This window comes from Acanthisitta chloris, unplaced genomic scaffold (assembly GCF_000695815.1).
Source record: "Acanthisitta chloris isolate BGI_N310 unplaced genomic scaffold, ASM69581v1 scaffold12818, whole genome shotgun sequence".
NCBI lineage: Eukaryota > Metazoa > Chordata > Aves > Passeriformes > Acanthisittidae > Acanthisitta > Acanthisitta chloris.
Window position 1 is genome coordinate 8869 of NW_008687664.1, and position 24534 is coordinate 33402.

At 45.0% G+C, this 24534-nt stretch overlaps 1 protein-coding gene across 1 annotated transcript in view; it reads left to right on the forward strand.

Moving 5' to 3' along the window:
- Positions 1-2348: 2348 nt before the first annotated feature.
- Positions 2349-24534, forward strand: part of LOC103807954 (sideroflexin-5) — a gene marked incomplete at both ends in the record, with an annotated part of 39208 nt that continues 17022 nt past the window's right edge. Inside the window, 2 exons of the mRNA XM_009080706.1 lie at positions 2349-2417; positions 12154-12231. Coding sequence (XP_009078954.1) covers positions 2349-2417; positions 12154-12231 — 147 coding nt within the window. The remainder of the gene's footprint in view (positions 2418-12153; positions 12232-24534) is intronic.

A 24534-nucleotide genomic window follows, 5' to 3' on the forward strand; every position in this document is an offset into this window, starting at 1 on the left:
GCTGAGGGATGGGCAGTGGGAGAGGGACGATGTATGTGGGAGCACTGAGGAGGGACCAAGTGAGTCAGGCATTAGTCACATCCCTCCCTGCACCACTGGCAGGCGTTGGGCAGTGGTGATGAGGAGCACAGTGGCATCTGCAGAATCTTCATGCTCAAAATAAAAGTGAGGCAGCAAAATGCCAAACTCACCAAAGCTGTAAAGCACCAGAATTAGTGTTAATTAAATGGATGCTAATTAAAAACCTCTGTGCTTTTTTTCCCTGGAGTTTGTGTGCAGCTATTTTGTGTCATTGTGGGTTTTTCTTTTTTTGGTGCAGAACACAAAAAAATATCGGAGAGAGTTTTCGGAGCAGCTGGGGACGAGGTGCTGCAGTGTGAGGTGGTCAGCAGTGCTGCTGGAAATGGCCCTTAGAGAGGGATTTCTGCTGGAATAAGTAGGCAGAACTCCTGGTATTTCTCTGATTGAGCAGAGAAGAAACAGCATGTCTCAGGAACTGATGCCAGGAATGATTAAATGCCATTCCCACTGCTGTATCCACACTCCACTCCTTTATTTATAGCACGTTTGTGCGTTGCAAACGCAGCAAGAGATTTGCTGGAATATGGCTGGAGAACACCAAAGGGGTCCCAGTGTTTGAGAGGCTGTGGAGGTCTGTGATCTCCATGGCCATCACCATCACCATGGTCCTTTTCACATCCGTGGTGGGCTGTGAGTTCTACTGGAAGGGAAGCTATGGGAGAGAGAGGAACCACTGGACTGGGCTACCCTGCATCCACTTGGCCTTGCCAGTGTCTGGATGAGGGTCTGACACTCAGCCCACATCTGGATCATGGAATCCAGACTGATGTTTGAGTGATGGGCTCTGAAGCAGCTCCCCAGGGCAGTGGTCACAGCCCCAAGCCTGACAGAGCTCAAGGATTGTCTGGACAACGTTCTCAGACACATGATGGGATTGTTGGGTTGTCCTGTGCAGGGCCTGGAGTTGGACTGGATGATCTATGTGGTTCCCTTCCAACTCAGGATATTAATTTCCAAATACTGAGTGTCCTTTTCTCCTTTCCTTTGGATGTGCCCATGATCTTCCCACCCTGTTTCACAGATCTCTCCCACTTCTTTCACACTCTCTTCCCTATTCTGGAAGTGTTCAAGGCCAGGTTGGATGGAGCCCTGAGAAACCTGGTCTAGTTGAATCTGTTCTTAGTGGCACATTTGGAAAACTTCAAGCTAGACATGTTTATGTAGGGATAAAGCTGTGCAATAGCTGGTGAAGATGCTTTTGCTGGGAGCAACAAGTGTCTGAAGGACCAGAAAGGGATCCAGAGAATCCTAGAATGATTTGGGTTGCAAGAGATGTTGAAGATCATCTCATTCCAACCCCTTGCCATGGACAGGGACACCTTCTACCAGAACAGGTTGCTCCAAGCCCCATCCAGCCTGGTCTTGAACACGTCCAGGGATGGGGAGTCCACAATGTCTCACTTCATGCCAGTCTGCCCCCAAAATCCATGACCCTGTGTCACTGCTGGTCCTGTGACATGGGTGCTGGCAGGAATAAGGACGAACAGCAGAGGGACTATTGTAAAGGTGCTGCAGGCTGGGAATTCCCTCAACAGCCTTGCTCAGTGTGGGAAATCTGGAGATGCACATTGGGATTTTCTGGTTTTAGGCATCTCCCAGGAATCCCATAGCCAATATTTCATTTTGTGGGGAAAAGTAAAGGATATTATAGCAGCTTGATAGGATCCCTTTATTAAAGCACCTGTATTAGTGTCCTGTTGGTTGCCTGGAGAAGAGAAGGTTGTGTGGAGACCTCAGAGCAACCTGCCAGGAGCAGAAGGGGCTCCATGGAAGCTGCAGAAGGACTCTTGGTTAGGAACTGCAGTGACAGGACAAGGACTAATGGGAATAAATTGAAAGAGGGAAATTTAGGTTATATATCAGGAAGTAGTTTTTCCCTGTGGGGGTGGTGAGACACTGGCACAGGTTGCCCAGGGGGGCTGTGGTTGCCCCAACCCTGGCAGTGTTCAAGGTCAGGTTGAATAAGCCCTTGAGCAACCTGGTCTGGTGGGAGGTGTCCCTGCCCAGGGCATGGGGTTTGAGGCTGGATGATGTCTAAGGTCCATTTCAACCCCTTAACATTCTATGGAATTGTATGAAATTCTATTGGATCCAAGTCCTCATCTTTTCCTTTCAGACTTTCTATCACAAATTAACAGTGAATACCTTCTCTATTGTTTGTTTTTAGTTGCTGCTTAGTCCTTCAGAGGGAATCAAACCTGTCTTTGCAGCAGCTGATGGGCAATTTCTCACTGAACATGTTTTGTTTTCTTTCCCTGTTTTTCCAGACTTCATTTTATGGCAGATTCAGGCACTTCCTGGACATCATCGACCCTCGCACTCTCTTTGTGACTGAGGTAATGTATACACACCTTGTTTTCAGAAAGTATTGTTTATTAGACAGGTTTAGATTAAAAACAATTTCTCCTGTGAACAGCAGAAGTAATGAAAACAGGTTTCCAGTGGATTTGTGTCTCACAGCTGATTGATTGCCCAACTGAGCTCTGTTAAATCTGTAATGGAAACTTCCTTTGTATTAGCCAGCGGTGAATCCACACTTGCCAGTCTCCCATCTCCCTTTAGTACCTGGTGAGCCCCTGTACTGCTTTCAGGCAAACTTGACAGTGATTTAGCCTTCTCAGAAGGAAAATTCCTACATGTCTTCATGGAAAAAAATGCAGGTGAGTAGAGAGAGCAAATATTAATTGTGAAGGATGTGAGCTGAGTGGGTTCATGCTGCAGATTTGCAGTGGCTGCGTTCAAGAAGACCTTTCTTTAGTTATTACCCTGTTTGTAACAGATTTGGGATTTCTGGTCTTTTATTTCCATTTAGTGTTGCCCACCATGATTGCAGTGCTTTGCTTTCATGAAATAGTGCCTAAGAGTGATGAAGAATCCTTTAGAAGGAATATTTCTACTTGTGGTCTGAAATTCTACATATTGGCCAGAAAAATTAAGGGTTTGCTTTCAGTGAAGGGCAACTGCTTGATCCTTTGTATTTTCCCTTTCTTTCCTGTTTTTTTTTGAGTGTTAAGATGAAAATAGACCTGTAAGCAAATAAACCACAGGGAGCTGAACTGCTCAGTGTAGCTAGTGGTGAACTGAGTCCAGTTCTTCACACACTCAGGGTCTTTAAATCTGTAAGGACAGAAGTGGACTTCATGATCTTCAGGAATGGTTTGGTGGCTTTCCAAGGAAGTGAATGCCTCTGTTTTCTTCGGGAGTCTGAATTATATATGATAGTGATGAATTATATGGCAGTAGACTCGCTGCACATTTTGTGATGTCTGCAAGAGTTCTCTTTCCCGGGAGAAGTCTCTTGACAAAATAGACACTTGGAGTCACAAAAAGCACTTTTTGGGACCCAAGATCTGCTTTGTGCATGTCCTGATTACTCTGCTCTGTGTAGCTGATCTCATGCTTTAAAATAATTTGTATGTACATATGTAGAACTCAAATCTGTTTGGTTTCCTTTGATAATTGAGGTGGCAAATTAGCATCTAGAAAGGGTTTGATGAGCCACAGCCATGTACAGAGAGCTCCTTCAGATGACAGATGGCTGCATCTTCCAGGCCTGGGGTTCTCAGGGAACAAATAAATTGCTGTTTGTCTTGGAGGAACTTGCTAGAAAAGGGAAAAAAAAAGGAGCTAAATGCCTCTCTAATGAGAATTGAGGTTAATCCCATGGAAAATGCCTGGAAATGTAAAAGTATTTTACTTTTCTACATCCTTTTTTAATTGCTGTGTGTTATATCCTTCCATCCCACTGGTGGCTGTGGATGGAAGGATGAAGTGATCCCTCTGAGAGAGGAATTGAGTGATAGTGAGTATATTCAGTCTCAGTGACACTCCTTTCTTACTCATTTCTTTTTTAATATAGCAGATTCTTAACACAATTAAAACCTTCCATGTCTTTTAGAGGTTCTTAAGGAGTGATGCTGGATGGATGCACACTGAGCACTGGATTATGTTGTACCTGTGCTCTTATCTTTAGTGAGTTCTGGTAGAATAATTACCTGTATCAAATCACCTACCAATTTTTCCTGTGTTCTGAGTGCACATGAATTGAAACAAAGCCCTGACCTTGTGTCAATATTGGATGTCACCTCTAAAGAGGTTTTCTCCTGTGCTAATTGATCTCATTACTGACTTTCTAATGAAATAATTTTTTGGCAGCTGCAAATTTGCAAACTTTCCCAACAAGCAGGAGATATGTCACTTCAGAGGTCAAGTCCTGTTGCTGAAGCCATGAGAGACCCTCAGTGGGTGCAATGCCTAGTATGAAAATGTGTGAGCTTAAAATGATTGGAATAATACTTTTAATTGCTGTGTAATTAAGGTCCATCGGGAGAGGCAGATATTTTGCTAAGGTGAACTTATCCCATCTGACATCAGCCTGGGAACACTGTTAACACTCTGTGGGAAGCTCTTCCTGGAGAAAGATCTGATAATAATCTCAAGCACAAGTGAAATAAGAATTAACCTGAGCTCTGAGGGGCTGTGTGATATCTGCTTTTGCTTTATCTCATTGTTCAAAGCCTGAATCTGCAGAGTGTAGAGCATCTTGCATTCCCATATTTGGGTTTAAAATGGAAGCAGGATTAGATGTATGTTATTTATATGAACGATACCTTCTTACTCAGCAGATTGACTGTCTGTGTTTATTCAGTGTCACATCTGCTGGCTCCACTTGAACAAAAAGTTTCTGGCTCCTGTTGTCTGTCACTGTGGATCCAATACAATGGGGCCAGCTGGAGTCAAGTCTGCCTTATGTGTCATCCGTGGAGCAGTGAGACAAAATGGGAAACTGTGGAGTGGCTGATGGCAGAGCACAGCTGGATTTTCATACCCTGCCTTGAATTTGTGGTGCTAGTGGCCAGAAGACTCTTGATTTGGGTCATGTGCCAGTAAGTCATCATTGGTCTGAGCATGAAACCTGTGAAACTCACAGCACACAGTGGTTCACCACTCCCAAAACCCCAGTACAACCCAGTATGAACAGAGCAAGACACAAACTGGCGCAGAGTACTCTGTCCCATCAGTGGATTTGCTCTAACAATCATCAAAAGCATCTTTCTATGTTGATTCTGTGGCAGGAATGTTGTCATGCTCCTGGCATAATGGCTGTTATTACGGTCTGTATGTGCACATATGGGTTTCTGGAGGCAGCTCGGAGCCATGTGCAGGCATCATTTGGGATCCAAGAGAAGACAAGGCACAGATCTTTCAGAGAGAAACAGTGTGTGCCCTTGAGTGAAGGGGACAAGGTGGAAGCTCACTACAAGAGCTCATGAGCTGCATGAAGGTGTCTGATGCATGTACATTTGTGCAGTCATCTGTGAGACCCAATGTGGTTGTTCTCTATCCTGCCTGGGTGCTGCATTGCTGTGAGGGACTCAGGGTGCCAATGAAGGCTTCCTGGAGGTGGCCAGCAGCTCAATGTAATGTGGGATACTTTCCTGCTGGCATCTCTGGTTTCTTTCTTTCTCCTTCTAAACACCAGCCTGGAGAAAAGGAGGCTCAGGGGGAACCTTCTCACTCTCTACAATTCCCTGACAGGAGGTTGGAGCCAGTTGGGCATTGGGCTCTGCTCCCAGGGAACAAGTGACAGGACAAGAGGAAACAGCCTCAAGCTGCACCAGGGAAGGTTTAGATTGCATACTAGGGAAAATTTCTTCATGGAAAGGGCTGTCCAGCCCAGTCACCGGTTGCCCAGGGCAGTGGTAGAGCCATCACCCCTGGTGTGATTTAAAAGCTGTGTGGATGTAGCACCTGGGGACATGGTTGGTGGTGGCCTTGGCAGTGCTGAGGCAGTGGTTTGACCCGGTGATCTAGAAGGTCTTTCCCCACCTAAATGATTCTGTGATTCAGACTGAGTCAAGTGGTGGGTTTGGCCCTGCAACAGCTGATGTACCCTGTGCCGTGCAGCTGGGTGCTCTTCCTCTCCTAAAAGTGCCTGCAGGCAGCTGTCCTGGCCCACGGTAACTCCCAGTCTGTGACTGGGAATCACTTGGCAGAGGGCTGGATGATTTGAACCCAAATTGTGCCAGATATCATGCTGATGCAGGCTCATACCCAGGCTCTGTCTTGTTTAATAGCACATCCATAACCATAAAACCCAGGCTCAGGGAACAGTGATGGCCCATTCCATACTTCTAAGTGAGCTGAGCTGTAGTTCAAAACTTGGGTGTTTTCCAGCTGTGTTCAGCATGAGGCAACAATCGAGCCTTTTTCCAAGGACCTGTTGTTGTTGGGTGTTGTTTCCCAGGTGAACATGTCTGTGGTGGAGCCCCAAACGTGGAGTTTGTGCTGCTGAATCTCTGAGCATGGTAGATCCCTGGCACTGCTTGTGGGCTGAGGTTTGTGAGAACATCCTTTGGGTGCAGATGGTCTGTCTAGCACCCTATTGTGAGAGCTGAGACCCCATCAGCCACCACTAGAAGTGCTCTAGTTTTTTGATGAGAAAAGGGGTATGAAAGAAGTGATACACACTAGGAAAAAAACGTGGTTGTGGGTTTTTTTTGAAGTGATGCTGTAAAATCACAAGTGACACTTCATCCTACAGACAGCAGTAGAGAAATCAAGCAACAATAAATATTGAAACAGTAGCACAACCTTGTAGACAGACCTCTTTTTTCCTGTTAAAATGGAGATGAAGTGTAATCTTAGACATTATCAGCTATCAGAGTAATGCTGCATCGTGCTGAAAGCCGCCGAGCGGAGCTGGTTGGCATTTGGAGCTGTTGCACGTCGTAAAGTTTGTTCCTTTTTTTTTGGAGATTCTGGTTAAAAAACCGTGCTTGACTTTTCCAGAAGGGATATGAAGCAACTGTGGCTTTTCACTAAATTTTGAGGTTGTGGGTCATTTGCTGAAACTACCTGAACACCTCAGAGCCATGTGCAAGGCATCATAATGCAGCCCTTGGTTTAACACTTTTGTTCCCTTTCTTTTGTCAACCTCAGAACCATCAGCAGTGTTGGTCCAGGACTATTTTTTCTACAAAAGTTCCCCTCTTTCCCCAAGGAGCTGAAAGAGGGAATTGATGAAGGCTGTGATTTTAAAAGCAACCTTGAGCTTTTTTGTTTTCTGTTTGTTACCACACCAAACAAGATGGGATCTGGCCAGGGTTGTTATAGTAACTACTAAGATTTCCTCAAGAGAAGGAGGAAAAAAATAGAACACAGACCCATTCATCTATTACTTCCAGTTTTTCATTCAGAGTTACATGCTGTTCTGTGGAGATAATTTGCAAGACACACAGTGTAGGTAATTTCAGTGACAAAAACACATAGCAGTAATGAGCACAAATGGCTCCCCAGAATGTTGTGCTGGCACTCCAGAGTTATTTGCTAGCTTTGGAGGCAAGAAGTGTTGTCTGGTTCCCTGGATCTGTAGTCATTAGGTAGTCAGCTGTCAGGATTTTCACCTCTGGATTATTGGGCTGTCTTTGATATTATTCAACTATATTTTATTGATGTTGGTGCTAGGTAATATCTTTGTTGTAACATGACATTTTTAAACAACCATAAGGCACAGAGCTATTAACTTCAAGAGACTCAAGTCCTGTTGTGATCTTGTTGGATTACTTCTCTTTGCAGGCTGGAAATGCCTGAAACAGCCTGAAAACCTGTTTGTTTCTCACACCTGCAGCAGTTCATAGTTTTCCAGCAATCAATCAACACACCTAACTGGTCTTTCTAATGGTATTATGGTCCTTAAGGGGTTGGAATGAACCTTAGAGATCATCTAGTCCCAACCCTCTGCCACGGGCAGGGACACCTCCCACCACACCAGGTTGCTCAAGGCTTTATCCAACCTGACTTTGAACACTGCCAGGGTTGGGGCAGCCACAATCTCCCTGGGCAACCTGTGCCAGTGTCTCACCACCTTCACAGGGAAACACTTCTTCATGATGTCTAATCTAAACTTCCCTCTTTCAATTTATCCCCATCACTCCTTGTCCTGTCACTGCAGTTCCTAACCAAGAGTCCCTCTGCAGCTTCCCTCGAGCCCCTTCAGATCCTGGCAGGTTGCTCTGAGGTCTCCACACAACCTTCTCTTCTCTACGCTGAGCAGCCTCAACTCTCTCAGCCTGTCTTCATAGGGAAGGAAGTTGGTCATGGCTGGTCATTCCAGCTACAGAGCACTGAGGGTCTTGCAGAACTTTGAACTTGCCCAAGTGCATGGCCATGTGTTCATGATGTTGGAATTCATCACATGTACCTATTCTTAAGGTCAGCTTCTCTTCTGTGTGAGATCCTCAGCCCTTCTGGAGGAACAGTGCAACACCCAGTGCTGTATCACTGGGAAATCACAGAGTCAATGAGGTTGGAAAAGACCTCTGAGATCATCAAGTCCAACCTATGACCAAATACCTCCATGGCAACTAGACCATGGCACTAAGTGCCACATCCAGTCTCTCATCGAGCACCTCCAGGGATGGTGTCAAAATGCCACCTTAATTCATAACTCCTTTTTTCTCCAATGTCAAGGGGACCTGGCTTAAATAATACTCATTTCTTTCCTGGGATGGTGAATAGACATAGAAATGTATGACCAGTGATCAGCCTTATCCATTAAAGCATTAAGGACACATTTAGGCTCAAAGAATGCCAATTCCTTCCAGGAGAGGCCTCACATACTCACTCTATCATGTGCATGTTATTTTGTATTAACCTAGGTTTCAATTTTAAGGCAGATTTAGCAAGTGTATGCACAGGGCAAGGGGGCTGAGAGCTAAGACACAAGTTTTTGTGGCTATACAGTTTTTCTGTTACGTCTAGTTGAATGATGGTGGCTTGGTTCAAGGGGATACAGAGCAAACAGCTGGAGGAGAAATCCCCTGAAGATCACTTAAACCCACAGAAACCTCATCAGCCTTGGCTGAAGGCTGTGGGAGCCTGGGAAGGTGCTTAGGGGAGAGATTATTTCTGCTTGCCACCTTCTTGCTTTTCCTTGTGTTCCTTGAGCTCTGTCAGGCTTGGGGACCACTGCCCTGGGGAGCTCTTCCAGTGCCCAAACACCCTCTGGGCGAAGAACCTTTTCCTAATATCCAACCTAAACCTCCCCTGACACAGCTCCATGCCATTCCCTTGGGTCCTGTCACTGGTTACCAGGGAGAAGAGCTCAGTACCTGCTTGTGGCCACTGTTGGAGAAGTTGGATGGATGTTTTTACTGAACTAGTCATGAAAGCTTTTACATATTGTCATTCCCTGGTTTTTGGAGTAAGGCATAGTGTTCCTCTGCCAGTTTTTTAGGTGATATGGGATTGCCTGGCCTTTGGAGAGGGGTGGTGATTCCTGAACACACTCAATCAGCCTCATTCAATACCACAACATCAGTAAAAACTGATGGATGTAGTTTTCTGAATTTCCCAATACCCCAGTAAAATGAGAATAGAGGAGAAAAAGAAATTGCTCACAGTTGGCACTAAAATAGAGCCTAATGTTGGCCTTCAGTATCTTTCTTTGAGATCCTTCATACTCTCAACATATTCTGGTTCCTTTTGGGATGGGGAATGAATGTGCCAGCAGCGGTGGGGGATGCCTGAATCTGCAAGTGTACCCAGGCCCCAGCTGGTAGGAGAATTCCAGAGCAGCTCTGGGAAGTAAGGAGTTGGATTTCAATGATCCTTGTGGGTCCTCTCCAACTCAGGATATTCTGTGATTCTAAGTCCCAGGCTTAGAAAAGTGTGAGAAGGTTGTGGATGAAGTGAGTTCATGGATTCTCCCTCACTGGATATATTCCAGAACCATCTGGATGCAATGCCATGCCATACAGTCTGGGATGACCCTGCTTAAGCAGATAGTTGGGACCAGATTGACCTACTGTGGTCCCTTCCAGCCTGACCCATTCTGCAATCCTGTGAAGGATGGTCCCCAGCTCTTTCTGGAGGGACATGTCAGGCTTGGAGCGTGGGATGGGCTGAGTCAAAGAGGGAACCAGTTTCAGGCCAACATTCCCAGAAATAGGGCAGGAACCCAAAAATTTATCACCTGTTGCATGTGTGTAGTGCCACAGGGCTGTGAGCTTTGACTGGTACCACTGACCTTGACCGACACAAACAAGTCCCACCTCTGAGCCCAAATTTTTCCAGAATATCAGCTTTTTTGCTGAGTTTTCTCCCATCTGATGCTAAAACCCTCATTTGGTGTCTTTATGCAGACTTTCTGCTTCTGCTGAGTAGCTGCTGATCCCTGCAAGAATATATAAAATCCATAAACTAAAAGGGCTGGAAATAATGTGGCACTGATGATGTGAGCTCAGCCACTGGAAAAACAGCCATGGATCTGATCCCAAGTGAAGGAATTGCCACTATTCCATATGTCTTGTGTGTTGAATGTTTGCAGGACAATAGTAATTCATTAATTGCCACTTTCAGGTTGGCATAACTGCTGGTGCTTCCAAGGAAACAACAAAGTACTCTTTGATGTTGGCATGAAAGGGAGAGAAGTAGTTCCCCTGCCACGGATCCCATGGGTATGAGCTCCTAATGAGCTCGGGGAGGCTCAGCTTGTTGACGTGAGGTTGTGAGAGCTGAGCCTGTGATGGCAACAAGGAGCCCTAACAGGATTGCACTAAGCCCACGAGGCTATACATGAGCCACTCGCACACTATGGGCTATTTTGGGCAAAATATTCCATATTTCTGGTATGTCCTCCAGCACTGATATTAGAAAAACTGCCCAAAAAACTCCCAGAGCTAGAGCTGAAATGTCTGTCCAAAGTGGGTTACTCAGCTGGATGACAGATAATCTACAGAAGACTTGGGAAAGCATTTAACTGAGTGATTTGTTTGGGTTTAAATATCTGGGAGACAAATGGTGATCTGGTGCTTTCTTCAGGCTTGGATAGGCATATTTAACCCCACCAAAGCTGCTCTTTATAACCTAGCTTGTTCCTCTTTAGCTTGGACTAATCAAAAAATCTTTTTACCTGTCTACTTCTGCCCTGTGTTTTTTTATTTCAATAAATATATATTAGATGCAAATATATATATACTCCAGAAAAATATGTATACATACATTCTATATAATACACTGTATATGCACACAGTGATTCTATATTTCTCTATTTATTTCATAGGATCATAGAATCCTTCAGGTTGGAAAAGACCTCTAAGATCACACTATATGTATATTTATTGGAATGATTATATATATAGTTCTTGAAACTATTAGAGAGTTATAGATATATATATAAATTTTGACTGCTTCAATTGCAGGACATTTCTTTATATTTCTATATGTGTGAATAACTGTTCTGGGAGTAAATTGATGATCCTGACAGGTTCTTAGCATGGCTTAATGCTTTGTGGTCACTTGAACGCATGAAATCATGGAGTATCCTGAGTTGGAAGGGACCCACAAAGGTCATCATTCCCACTCCAGGTCCTGCACAGGACACCCTAACAATCCCACCATGTGCAAATGAGCAACTGTCCAAATGCTCCTTGAGCTCTGTCAGGTTTGGGGCTGTGACCACTGCCCTGGGGAGCTGTTCCAGTGCCCAAACACCCTCTGGGGGAAGAACTTTTGCCTAATATCAACCTAAACTTTTCCTGACACCGCTCCATGGCATTTCCTTGGGTCCTGTCACTGGACATCAAAGAAAAAGGGGTTCTTTCTCTACACCTCTATTTTACTCCAACTTCTGCAGTTAGATACAACAGCAGGGCTGTGTCAGCCACCAGGACAAGTGTCCACTCATCCTTTATGCTTTTATACCACATGGATGAAAGGACCCATTATAATGGCTTTAAGCTGAAAGAGGGGAGATTTAGATTGGATATTGGGAAGAAATTCTTCTCTGTGAGGGTGGTGAGGCACTGGCACAGGTTGCCCAGAGAAGCTGTGGCTGCTCCATCCCTGGAAGTGTTGAAGGCCAGGTTGGATGGGGCTTGAAGCAACCAGGTCTAATGGAAGAGGGTGGAACAAGGTGGTCTTTAAGGTCCTTCCAACCCAAACCCCTCTGTGATTCTATAGGATTTGCATGAAAGATGATATAATTCTATAACTTTCATCCATTGCCGTCCATAAAAGGATTCAGTGCAGGACTAGCATTGCAGCCCACACTGCTGTTTGTATTTGCAGAGTCGTCTGAAGGAAGCTGTGCAGTTGTTGGAGGATTACAAACATGGGACTTTGCCCCCAGGAGTCACCAACAAAGAGGTAAGAGGGAAAAACCTATGTTAAATTTCTACTTATTCCTGCGGTTAATGTGTGGAGGCTGAGGTGGGGCTTTAGGCCATATCTACCGTCAAATGCACTGATGAAGAGCATTTTTGGTGTTTCTACTGGTAAAATCCCATCCCAGCTTCTCTTGAAAACTGTGCTTGTACTATTAAAAGCAAAAAGAAGTAATTTTCTCTTTTCAGCTGAAGGAAACCTTGTTGTCAGTCCTATAGGTTCTTGTGCCACCAGCTGTGATCCATCAGCCCTTTCTCCTACTGTGTTCCTGTGGGTTATAATAATTATAATTTCTTCATGGAATTAAATATTGTTTGGGTTATGTATAACCTTTGGATGTCTTCAAGTTGTAGACTGTGCCATCAGTAGTGATGCTTCTTGCTGGGTGATGTTCCTGCTGTCGGGATGGAAGCTGCAGGAGCTGCAGAACCCTCACTGATGTGAAGGTCTTAGCAGGGCTTGGGCAGTTGCTGAGAAAAGGGTCATTTTTGATAGAACTTTGGGACACAGGAATGGGCTGGGTGGTCTTTCCAAGACCCCATCCGTCCTGTTTTTTTGGGCTTTTGCCTGATATTCTTCTACATAAGGAATTTGTAGAAGCAGAGATGAGTATTGCAGGGAGGCTGGACTGCTTTTTGAGCCTTATACCTCGGAATCAGTAGCATGAACCAAAAATCATTGATTTTCTTGTGGGTATTACCTCAAACTCTTATTTCCCTTATCATGTGTAGACATCTGACCATGACACTGACCCAGGGGCTATTTTGTGCTCTATGTCTGTGCATTTAGCACAAAATACTTCAGTTCTGTGGAATTTAATGACAGATAAAGAACAGCATGATTTGATCAGCAAACCTGCTTGAGGAGATATAAGGAGTAGCTATGTCAGTGCATCTCCCAAATAAACTGTGGTGGAAGTGGTGGAGAGCTCTTCTCTGACCATGACACTGACCCAGGGGCTATTTTGTGCTCTATGTCTGTGCATTTAGCACAAAATACTTCAGTTCTGTGGAATTTAATGACAGATAAAGAACAGCATGATTTGATCAGCAAACCTGCTTGAGGAGATATAAGGAGTAGCTATGTCAGTGCATCTCCCAAATAAACTGTGGTGGAAGTGGTGGAGAGCTCTTCTCCCACACCCTGTAGATCAAATAACCTCTTTTTCCTGTTCACAGGTGATGCTTTCTTCTTGTGAAACATGTAAATGAAGGAAATGAAAACCTGTGCTCACTTTAGGAAGTGGCAGCTTATGTGGTAGGTGCTGTGCTGGGAAAGAGACACAGCTTCCACAAAAAATCAATGGGCAATATCCCCTCTCTGTGTGGAACAAGAGCACCTCCTGCTCTTTTGATGTCACTGCATTCTTTCAGCTAATCTGATGGTAAGGAGAAAGAACTCAGGGTTGAGAAAGGAGAAGAGCAGAGTGATGCAGCAGCAGATGACTCAGTTCCCATCTGCCTGAAGGCAGATGACACACAAGTCATTCTCTGTGGCAAACCACGCAGACTTTTGACCTACATTTTGCATAGTGACAATCTGAGGCTATTCACAGAGTTCATTCAGAATTGCAGGGGGAGAAAGCAGGCAAAGAAATGTGGTTCTTGTTTCCATCAGTCATGACAACGTGTGGAGTAGGTGAACCGGTGCAAGCTGGAAGGTTCTGAGTGTGAAATAAAGATATGGGGCAGAGGAGGAGAGAGGAAATGATGGCAACAATGCCTTTCCTAAAGAAATGTTAGCACATTGGTGTGAAAAATTATGGGGTTTGTAGTAAAACCTTGTCATGGGTCACTTTGATCACAGTGTCCGTTATGTCAGGGGGTTTTGTGTAGATTTTTCTGACTCTTGGGAGAAGCCTGAAGTAGAATTGCAGTATGAGCTTGTTGTATTTAACTGCTGCATTAATTAGTCCAAAACACAGGGAGCAGTGAGTGAGCTTCTTCCATCCCTCAAAGTGTTCAAGGCTGGATTGGATGGGGCTTGGAGCAACCCGGTCTACTGGAAGGTGTTCCTGCAGCCTACAGTTGAAATGAGGTGATCTTTGCAGCTCCCTTCCAGCTCAAACTCTTCCATGATTCTAAGATTCTATGGGTAGATCCCAGCAAGGCTGAATGTTTGCTCAGGATACCAGAACCACTCTGAAGAGGATGACAATGGAAGGGACCTGGAAGCAGGTGACAATCCATGTGCTCAGGCTGGAGTTGGATGGGAGGAACTGAATTGATGAAGTGGCCAAAGCTGCCTTGTTAACCTAGAGAAAGCATCCATGAATCCAGCAGATCTCAGTCCTTCTTAGCTCCTGGAACTGCCTGATTCTATTGAAACAGGACGTAAATTGGGCAGTAGAATCACAGAATTGTTTAGACTGGAAAAAGCCTGTAAGATCATCGAGTCCAATTGTTCCCCCAGCACTGCCAAGGCCACCACTAAACCATGTCCCCAAGTGCCACATCCACATGGCTTTTAAATCCCTTCAGGAATGGTGACTCCACCACTGCCCTGGGCAACCTGTGCCAGGGCTAGACAACCCTTTCCATGAAGAAATTTTCCTTAATATTCAACCTAAACCTCCCCTGGCACAGCTTGAGGCTGTTTCCTCTTGTCTGCTCACTTGTTCCCTGAGAGCAGAGCAGCTCACAGGATCCTGCCCAAAGAAGATAGATGGAACATGAAACACTGGTTGCACTCATGTGATCCTTCTGGGTAAAGGTGAATGGGTACTTCTGTCTGGGTTAGTTGGGAGCTTCCCAGTGCACATGATGGGCTGGCCAGCTCTTGGGCCATGACAGTGACCTTCCTGGAGTGACACTGAAAACTCTGAATGTTGTTGAATGCCAGGGTTGTGGTGACATCAAGTGGGTACCTCTTGTGTTGATTAGCCAAACACTCTCCTTCTCCGAGATGGAGGGGAAGATCTAACAATAACTCTGATACGAACAGGGCTGTGGGTGCTCTTTGCATTGTAGGACATAGGGTTGGATGCTGCTCTCAGTCTTGCACTCTGAGCGTTGATTATTTCCTAACTCCAGAAAGGTGGAGGGAAATGTACAGTGAGATTGAGTGCTGGCACACTTGCAGTGCTGAATTAAATACAAGTGTGCCACATATCCACAGCCTGAAGTGTCTCATTAGTTACTAGTGCATTTGCAGAGCATATGATGTGCTGGTTGATGGCTTTGAGGAAAGAGAAACATCTCAGTCACATGACTATCACCCCAAATTTGACCCAAAGTCATCTGGAGAATATATTTTTGCTTTCCTTAAGCTAAGTTTTGCCATTTGGAGGGTGGTGGAGTCACCATCTTGGAGGTGTTTAAGGAAAGACTGGATGTGGCCCTTAGTGCTGTTGTCTAGTTGGTGTAGTGGTGTTAGGTCATAGGTTGGACTTGATGATCTCAGAGGTCTTTTCCAACCTGATGGATTCTGTGATTTTTATGCCTTTTCTGTGCACTGCTATCTGCAGGATGGACTCTGACTGTGAGGCATTAACAATTTGCAGTTGTTCTAGTGCTAATTTGGGAAAGGGATGTGATGCAGCCCTGGAGAAGTGCCCACTTTGTGGCACACCTGCATGGGTTAATGTTGGAATAAAGGACTGAGCCATCCAAAGTTTTACATAGCTGATAACTGAGTGTTGCACACACCTCTGATGCACTGATGAAGTTGCCTTATGCTGGTAGGAGGCCAACAGATGATAGGTAATTTGAGTTTTGACTGAGTTGGGTAGAGTTTTACCCCTCTCTGTCTGTGATCAGAGCTGATTCCTTTGTGCTCACTGTGGACAAGAAGTGTATGTTGGAGCAGTGACTTGACTCATCTGATGTGGTGACACTGTTGTATCTGAGAGAGGCTAAATGACTGTTATTAGTCATGAAAAAGGCTGAGGAGAACTTCAGGGATGCTCAAGGGAGAAGAACTCAGTGGATTTAGTTGGTAGAGCTCCTTATAAATGCAATTTCTGCCCTCACAACAGGCTCTTCAGGCATGGCTTGGACACAGCACGTGAGTAGAAGAGGTGCCTGAATGGTCTTACAGGTTTCATAATCAGAAATAAAATCATGATCACCTTAGAGGACTTTAAAAATAACAGTTTGGGCAGAGTTTTAATGCATTAGTTCTCTAAGAACCGAACACTCCCCCCACTCAAATATCAGCTTTGAGATCAAGGAGACAAGTTGTTTTGACAGAGTGTTTCACTAATCTCCTGCCTGATCCACTTTCGTGGTGCAGAGTGTTTGACAGTGTTCAAATTCCCTATTTTCCTCTCATTCAGAAATCCCTGGTTCTCATGAAGGATGGCAGGCAGGAGCTGAAAGCCTAACAACAGCTCAGCACAATCTCTATCGCTGCTGAAATGGTTTCACCACATGAAAAATGGAAAATATAAGAGCCTAAAGCTATGTAACGTCAAGTATCTCCTCCACACGTATCTTCTTGACAGGGTTCTTGTAGAGTGAGTCTTTCTTTGCTGCATTTTCCAAGCAGATTTTTCAAAATGAGCTGAAATGGAGAAGTTATGGACTATCTAAATGGAAAAAAAACCTCCAAAGAGCCATAACTGTACTTTGCACCAGTTCCCCATGACCATCTCTGAGCCAGTTTCCAGAATAAATGCTGCTTTACCCCAGTTGCTCTCTCTGAGATGATTCCCAGACACCAACACTGCTAACACCTACAACTCTGCCCCTCTCAGGTCTCTCACACTCATCCAGTAGCTCTTGTTGTTGCCCTTGAACGGATTTCACTGCTCAGGAAAATGTCCATTAACTCAAGGTGGTAAAAAACCATTTCTTGGGTTTCATTAGCAAAAATGAAGAATTGATCCTGTAGTTGTCAATAGCTGCTGCACTGCTGAGAGCTTCTTATTGAGGGAAACTGGAGGGTTTATCCCTACATTAGAAAAGTGGTTTAAAAACATGATTTTAGCATTGATGTATCATGTCCATAGTCAGCAAAACAGAGGGCTAATAGCTGCTTGATAAGGATTTATTCAATGCTATATGTTGGAGCAAGAAAACACTCTCCAGTCTCCACTTCTGCAGCTTAATTTATTTCCCTGACTTTTTCTCTAAGTATTTAAGAACCAGACTTGATTTTTATTAAATATGAAGCTGAGTGTTTATTAAGCCCTCACCAACCCAAAATATTATGTGTAGTGGAAATACCCCACACAGTCCTTAATCCCTCTCTGACAGGCTCTTAGGATTTCCTAATTTTTCTCAAAATAAAAATATATTATTGGTAATGCAACTATTTAGGGTGTTCTTCTGTTCTCTTGGATCTTTGGGTTAAATATCTTAAGAGGATTAGAGAACATGCTTGAAGGAAAACACCCTGAAGGCCTTGGGGAAGTTTGGTCTCCTGGTGTAGGATTTTGGGTGTCTCTACTTTGGATGGTTGGACTCCATGGATCTAGAAATGTTTGATAGAAGAAACAGTTGTTTCTTATAATGGTTTAGAAATACAAATTGTTGCTATGAAAACACTAAGAAAACTGGTGAGTTTAGTAAACTTCCTATTCCTTGGTTCTGTTTGGTGTTTGCATCCATCCATGCCCTTCTTTGGGTCCTGTGAGGGTAAGTAAATTTGAAGTACTGGTGTGTCATCTGATGGTGTGTGTCCTCTTTCATCTCCCTGTCCCAGGGGAAGCTAGAAAGTACTAGGAACCTTAGAAGGGGGGGGGGAAGGAAATGCGTAGGGCTCATGTTGATGAAAGTAACTAGTTGAGTTGTCACTTATGTCCCATCTTTTCCAGCTCGTAGGTACTATTGTATTCATAGGGTCACAGAATTCATAGGGTTTGGAAAGGGTTGGAAGTGACCTCCAAGACCATCTAGTTCCAACCCTTTGCCATGGGCAGGGACATCTTCCACTAGCCCAGGTGGCTCCAAGCCCCATCCAACCTGGCCTTGAAAACTTCCAGGGATGGGGCATTCACAGCTCCCCTGGGCCACCTCTTCCAGTTCCTGTCTACCCTCACAGTAAAGAACTCCTTTCTTATATCTAATCTAAACCTGTCTCTTTCAGTTTAAAGCATGATCCTGTGTCCTATCACTCTATGCCCTTGTCAAAAGTCATGCTCCGAATCCCTATTTATTGGAAGGGGATCTAATGTCTTCCTGGAGCCTTCTCTTCTCCAGGCTGAACAACCCCAGCTCAGCCTGTCTACATAGGAGAGATGTGCCACGTGTCTGTCTGATCATAAGAAGTCATTCCCCCTTGTTCTTGCAATCCAGACCTTTGTCCAAAGTCCCTCTGCAGCTCTCTTGGAGCCCCTTTAGGCACTGGAAGGGGCTCAAGGTCTTCCTGGAACCTTCTCCAGACTTAACACTCCCAGGTCACCCAGCCTGGCTTCATGGCAGAGGTGGTCCAGCCCTTGGGGCATCTCCATGGCTCTATTGTTGCCCTTCTATAAGGATCCTTCATCTTGGTCATACATTCTTGCACTTTGTGCTCCTCATTTAATCATAGAATCCTAGAATCATGGAATGGTTTGGGTTGGAAGGGATCTTAAAGCCCATCTCATCCCACACCCCCTGCCATGGGCAGGGACACCTTCAACTGGACCAAGTTACTCATTTAAGTGGTCTCATTGTACTTAAACCACCTTTTTAGCTAAGATTGCTTGCAGGCTGCTCCATGCTGAGGAAGAGATGTGCTAAAAGCCCCATGGCTGAAGCCACTTTTAATGATGGTTCCACCGTTGGCTCCCAGGGCTGGCAGGATCCGTCCCCTCTCACGGAGCTCCGGTGGCTGCTGTGATCTGCGAGTGGGTAGGTGAAAATGACACACACAAGTGCACTGGGAGCCAATTTGCAGCAGAAGGTATAGACTGTAACATATCCAATTCCAAACAGGGCAGGCAATTCCCCAAACTGCCTCCTGGAGGGAATCTCCACTGGAGTAAAAAGGTTTCATTTGAGGGAATAGTTTCTCCTATAAAAACAAGGGCTGTAAAATATCAGCCTCATAAACAAGGATGTAGAGCCAGCTTGCCTAAACATGGCCATTTTCCCTATTTTGGGAATGTTGGTGCTGAGGTTTAGCCTCAAACCAAAAGGCTGTACCAACTGCAGGGCATAATGATGTGGCTTTTGTCCTTTATCCTCAGGCTTCTTTCACTAATTTGTGGGATTGCATCTGTGTCCTCTGTGTATGTGAGTCCCTTTCCCAACCTGTCCAACAGACCAGCACAGATTGGAGGAACAGATTGATGCTGGCATGGCAGCAGTGGTAAAAGTTAAGGGAAGCAGCACTCGGCGGCTATCAGCTACAGAGAGACTGAAATCTCTCCCAGTTTATGACACAGCTGCTTTCTCTCGGTGATTTTTGTGCTCCAGAAATCTGCACAGCAGAAAAAAACCTTTTCAAGGCTGATGAACATTGAATGTGGAGAGGGTTTAGGCACCAAAGTTCTGCCTTGGAAGGACTGCAGTGAGATATCAGCACTGGGAATATTTCATGATGAGCTTCAGGCTTGTCTGTGAGTTCTTCCCCCAAAATACCTTCTCTGACTTTCTCAGCTAGAATTCCCTGCAGTCATTCCATGCTTGAACTACACTTCTGACATGCCCAGCAAAACGTGTAGTTTCCCTTGTGGGCTGAATCATTTTGGCCTTTGAAAATGTGGTAGAAATAGCTGCTGAGCTCTTAGCTGAATATCACTGCTTAATATCACTGATCATCAGCCTAAGAGAACGCCAAATATTGAGCCTAAGCTGCTGCTGTTCAATATTTGAAATGCTATTAGGCTGATCATGTTGAGATCAGAGCCTTGATTTGCCCCATTTGTGGGTTCATACCACTCTGTCCTAAAAACTTGGTATTTAAATAAGAAATCATGAAGATTCATCGTCCTATTCTCCCCCCCTCTGTCCCCTCAGTCCTGATCTCAGGCCTGGCTTCTCCCTGTACTCCTGCCAGCAGAGAGAGGTAAAGAGCCACAGAATAGCAGGAGTGGCTGAGGGTGCTTCATGTGCATTGCTCAAGGACTCTCCAGGGTGAGTGATGCCTCCTCTGTGCAAGGGTTTTATTTCTTTAACACCAATAAGAGGTTTGAAAACTTGTATAATTAGCCAAATGCAATCCTTGGATATACACAGCCTTAGTCTTAGGAGGAGAGCTCTATCCTATGTGCACCCACAATAAAAGTCTTGCCTATTACATTTATCATTCCCTGAACTTCAGCTGTGAACTGGTACAAATTTGTTCTGTGCCCAGAATATTGGAAGGGAAGGTGCGATGCCATGGCAGCGTGAGCTGCTCTGAGGCAGCACTGCCACGTCTCTGCCTCCTCTCCTCCCGGCCATGTGTTCCCACCTCCTTGCTGGCTTGCACTGGCACAGCTGGTTGGTTCACAGAGCTGATCTTAATAAAAACTGAAGCTCCCTTCCCCCACTCCCAAAATGCTTCATTTTGTGCCTTTGACTCCCTGTATTTTCTCTGTGCTTAGTGTTGTCTGTACAACGTAGCGGATGAGCTGCACATCTTGGATGGGGAGGGATGGTGGGGCTGTGGCACCATAAACAAAACAGTTTGAGCTGCTGAAGGTGAGATAAACCTATGATGGAGGTCGCAAATGAATCCAGAGTTCCTAAAACCAAGAATAAACATCTTGAGCTGTGGATCTTTTGCTGGCTGAAATCCTTGTAGCTCCAAGACATCAGGGTTTAAGATTTTTGATCGATCTGCAGCTTCCTCTTTGCTGGAGGATCATAGGCTTGTTCAGACTGGAGAGGACTTCAGGAGGTCATCTAGTCCAACACAGCTCCATAAATTTCGTGTTGGAATTCTGCCTGTTCATTTGACTGTGTGTTTACTTGTACACCATGTTAAGATCCATGAGCATCTATTTGTTAGAAAACAAGAGAGCAGCAAGACAGCCCTATTACCCAATTCTGTACCCTCAGCTCCACCCTGAAAGCTTCACCCCTCAGCTCCAGGGGGTGGTTTGAGGTAAAAAATAAATAAAAATTTAAAAATAACCCCAATCTGAATGATCTGCATAAAGGAGCTTTTTGAACTTGTCCCTTGGAGACAGACATTTGCTATTCTCCAGCCAGCCCTTTCCTGCGAGCGTTGGCGGAGCATGAACTGTGGTGTGTCAGTTGTGACTTCTCACTCTTCAGCCTTTCCAAATGCAGTTTTGGCAACTTGCTGTTTTGAAACTGTTTCATTTCTTCCCCATTAGTATCAGTGAAGTGAAAAGAGGCTCACCAGCTTAATGGGCATATATTTATTACTGTGTGCTTCCCTCAATCATGTTAGCAGCGGGAAGAGCCGCTCACGCTGTCCCAGACACAGCAGAGAACAATGAATCCATCAGAGACTAAACAGCAATCCCTTTTGGAGAATAATGGCTTTTCTTAACAGTGTTGATGAAGAGCGAAGAGGTCCATTTGCAGTAAACTGTAATTTTTTTCCCCCTCTGGTCTCTTGCAGGATGCGATAAAACGTAGATCTATTGCTTGTCCTGCTGCTTCCTTTTCTTGCCAGCCAAGTGCCAGTTTGCTGGTCCAAGGGCTGAACTTGGGCTTTCTCTCTTCTGCAGTCTAAATATTCTATGTGGCACTGAGCTGAACATTTTAGGCATAATTTCTGACCGTCAGAGGATAAAAGGCATGTAGGGAGCTTGGACAGATGTAGGTTAATGGACCTCAAAGGCCCCCACGCTGAATGCTGCTGCTGATGCTCTCACTCAGTTGCAAACAGGCTTTGCTTCAGCACATCATTTCAGGATTAAGAGAGTTTATCTAAAGTCATGTCTAGATTACAAATCAGATTAGATTTGCAAGCTCCATGTGGCTAGAATAAACTGAAACAAATCTGATCTGGAGCAATCTAGTTGGATTAGCAAGCCTGGCTTCCCCAGCAAAGGGGGTGCACTAGAGAGCCTTCAAAGGTCCCTCTGGACCCAAATTATTCAATTATTTCAATGGTATCTAAATCTCTCTCCAACCCTGGTGCAAGTGATGGTTTCCAGTGAATGTTACTTATTCTGCTGAAGTCTTTACAGTGGAATGCTGTGAGGATTAATTAATGTTTATTGAGTGCTGTGAGGCTGCACAGTGTTATTTCAGTGCTGGCTTATTTTATCAGTCAGGACTTGATTCTGGTTCCACCTACACTTGGGTTTGTATCCGTGTGAATCTGTGTCTTGCACTGAAATTGCTCGTGGTTTCCGATCCAGTTCCCAACACGGAGGCGCTTCCCTTGCCGTGCTGGGTGCAGGCAGGTGCTCAGCCAGTGCTCTTCAACACATGGATTTATGGATCTGGAGACAGGCAGCAGCTTGTGGTGCTGGAAATCAGCAGGACCAAGGCAGTGACTGTCCCCTGTGCTGGCACTCCTGAGGCATCTCAAATCCTGGGGGCAGTTTGGGGCTCCTCACAACAAGAAAGACATTGAGGGGCTGGAGAATGTCCGGAGAAGGGAATGGAGCTGGGGAAGGGGCTGGAGCACAAGGAGCAGCTGAGGGAGCTGTGGGGGCTTAGTCTGGAGAAAAGGAGTCTCAGAGAGGACTCTCTACGACTCCCTGACAGGAGGGTGCAGCCAAGTGGGGGTTGGGCTCTGCTCCCAGGAAACAAGGAACAGGACAAGAGGAAACAGCCTCAAGTTGTGCCAAAGGAGGTTTAGATTGGATATTAGGAAAAATTTCTTCATGGAAAAGGTTGTCTAGCCCTGGCACAGGCTGCCCAGGGCAGTGGTGGAGTGAGTCACCATCCCTGGAAGTGTACAAAAAATTGGTAGATGTGGCATGTGGCGACATGGTTTAGTGATGGCCTTGGCAGTGCTGGGGAAACAGTTGGACTTGATGATCTTAGAGGGCTTTTCTAACCTAAACGATTCCATGATTCTATGATTCTATTCTATGACTTAACAATGCTTAGAACAATGAAGGAGTTTTCCGTCACCATCCAAGAAGAGCAGTGGCTTCTGCTGCCTCTTCTGTTGACTTATTTCAGTGCCAGGTGAGGTCAGAAAATGAAGATACCCTTTATGATTTATCCCACTTGTGAGGTCATTGGAGCTTTCTCTCCTTAGAGCTAAAACGTTTTTAATTTAAAGATTTAGAAGTAGGTTGTGAAAGGTCCATTGGTGAGATTTCCTACTGAGGAACAAGTGCGACAGTGGTTTATGTTACCTTGTTTTCCATGTTTCTTAGTAAAGCCAGAGAGCAGATTCTATATCTATTAGCAGGTGGAGTTCGGCACAACAACCAGGTTCACAGACACTCAAGTGACATTAAATGTGGAGCCAAAACCTCTGGGATCCCACCATTATAAATCTCTAAATCTCAGTAAAAGCTTCCATCCCTCACTGAATCCTTTGGCTGAAGCTTGTTTGTCTCTGCCTTAAGTATCACTTTTCCAGAAGTGGGATTTTGGGACTGAAGTTGGAGAGGAGTGGGAGAAAGCACTGGTGGGGAGCGAAGCAGAGCGTGTGGCTCTGTCAGGCTGCACCAAACTGCCTCGAGTTTGGCAACTGCTGTTTAGCATTAGTGAAATACCAGAAATAAGGAGATATTTATTTGTTTTCATGTTGCCTGCTGAGAACTGCTGGGGATGCTACCTGGAGCAAACTGACCACCATAAATGCCTTGAATAACTAGGAAGGTAGTAGGGAAAATCACAGAATCATGGAATGCTTTGGGTTGGAAGGGACCTTAAAGACCATGTCATTCCAACCCCCTGCCATGGGCAGGGACCCCTTCCACTAGACCAGGTTGTTCCAAGCCCCATCCAACCTGGCCTTGAGGTGCTGGAAGAGAGGATGTTGTGTTGGAGGGTGCGGTGGGCACCTGGTAGGCTCATCCATGACTGTGTAAACTTGCAACTAATACAATATCTCAGAAGCAAAGTGAAATAAAAGTGAAATAACATCGGTGAGAAGCACCTTGTCTGGGAGGTGTCTCCAGTGTCCTACTCTGGCATTTGACTCCCAGTTCTGGGATCCAGTATGGAGTTTGAACCTGTTCAGTGTCATCATTTCACTTGACACTAATGTTGTGCCAGATCCTCCTGATGTGTTCCTCCATGAACATTCCAAGGCCACTAAGTTGTTCCTTTTTGAGCAAGGTTTTATTGTTCTATTATTTCCACCCTCTGGATCTGGTTTCATATCATAGAAATGATCTGGGTTATTGGGAAGCAGATCTGGATTTGGATGCTGTCCCTCTCAAAGGCAACACACATGAGTGCATCTTGTTCTTCTTCAGAATGAGCTTTGCTTCATCACATGTTCCAGCACCCAATATTTGGAATTCAGTGTGGGATAGATAAT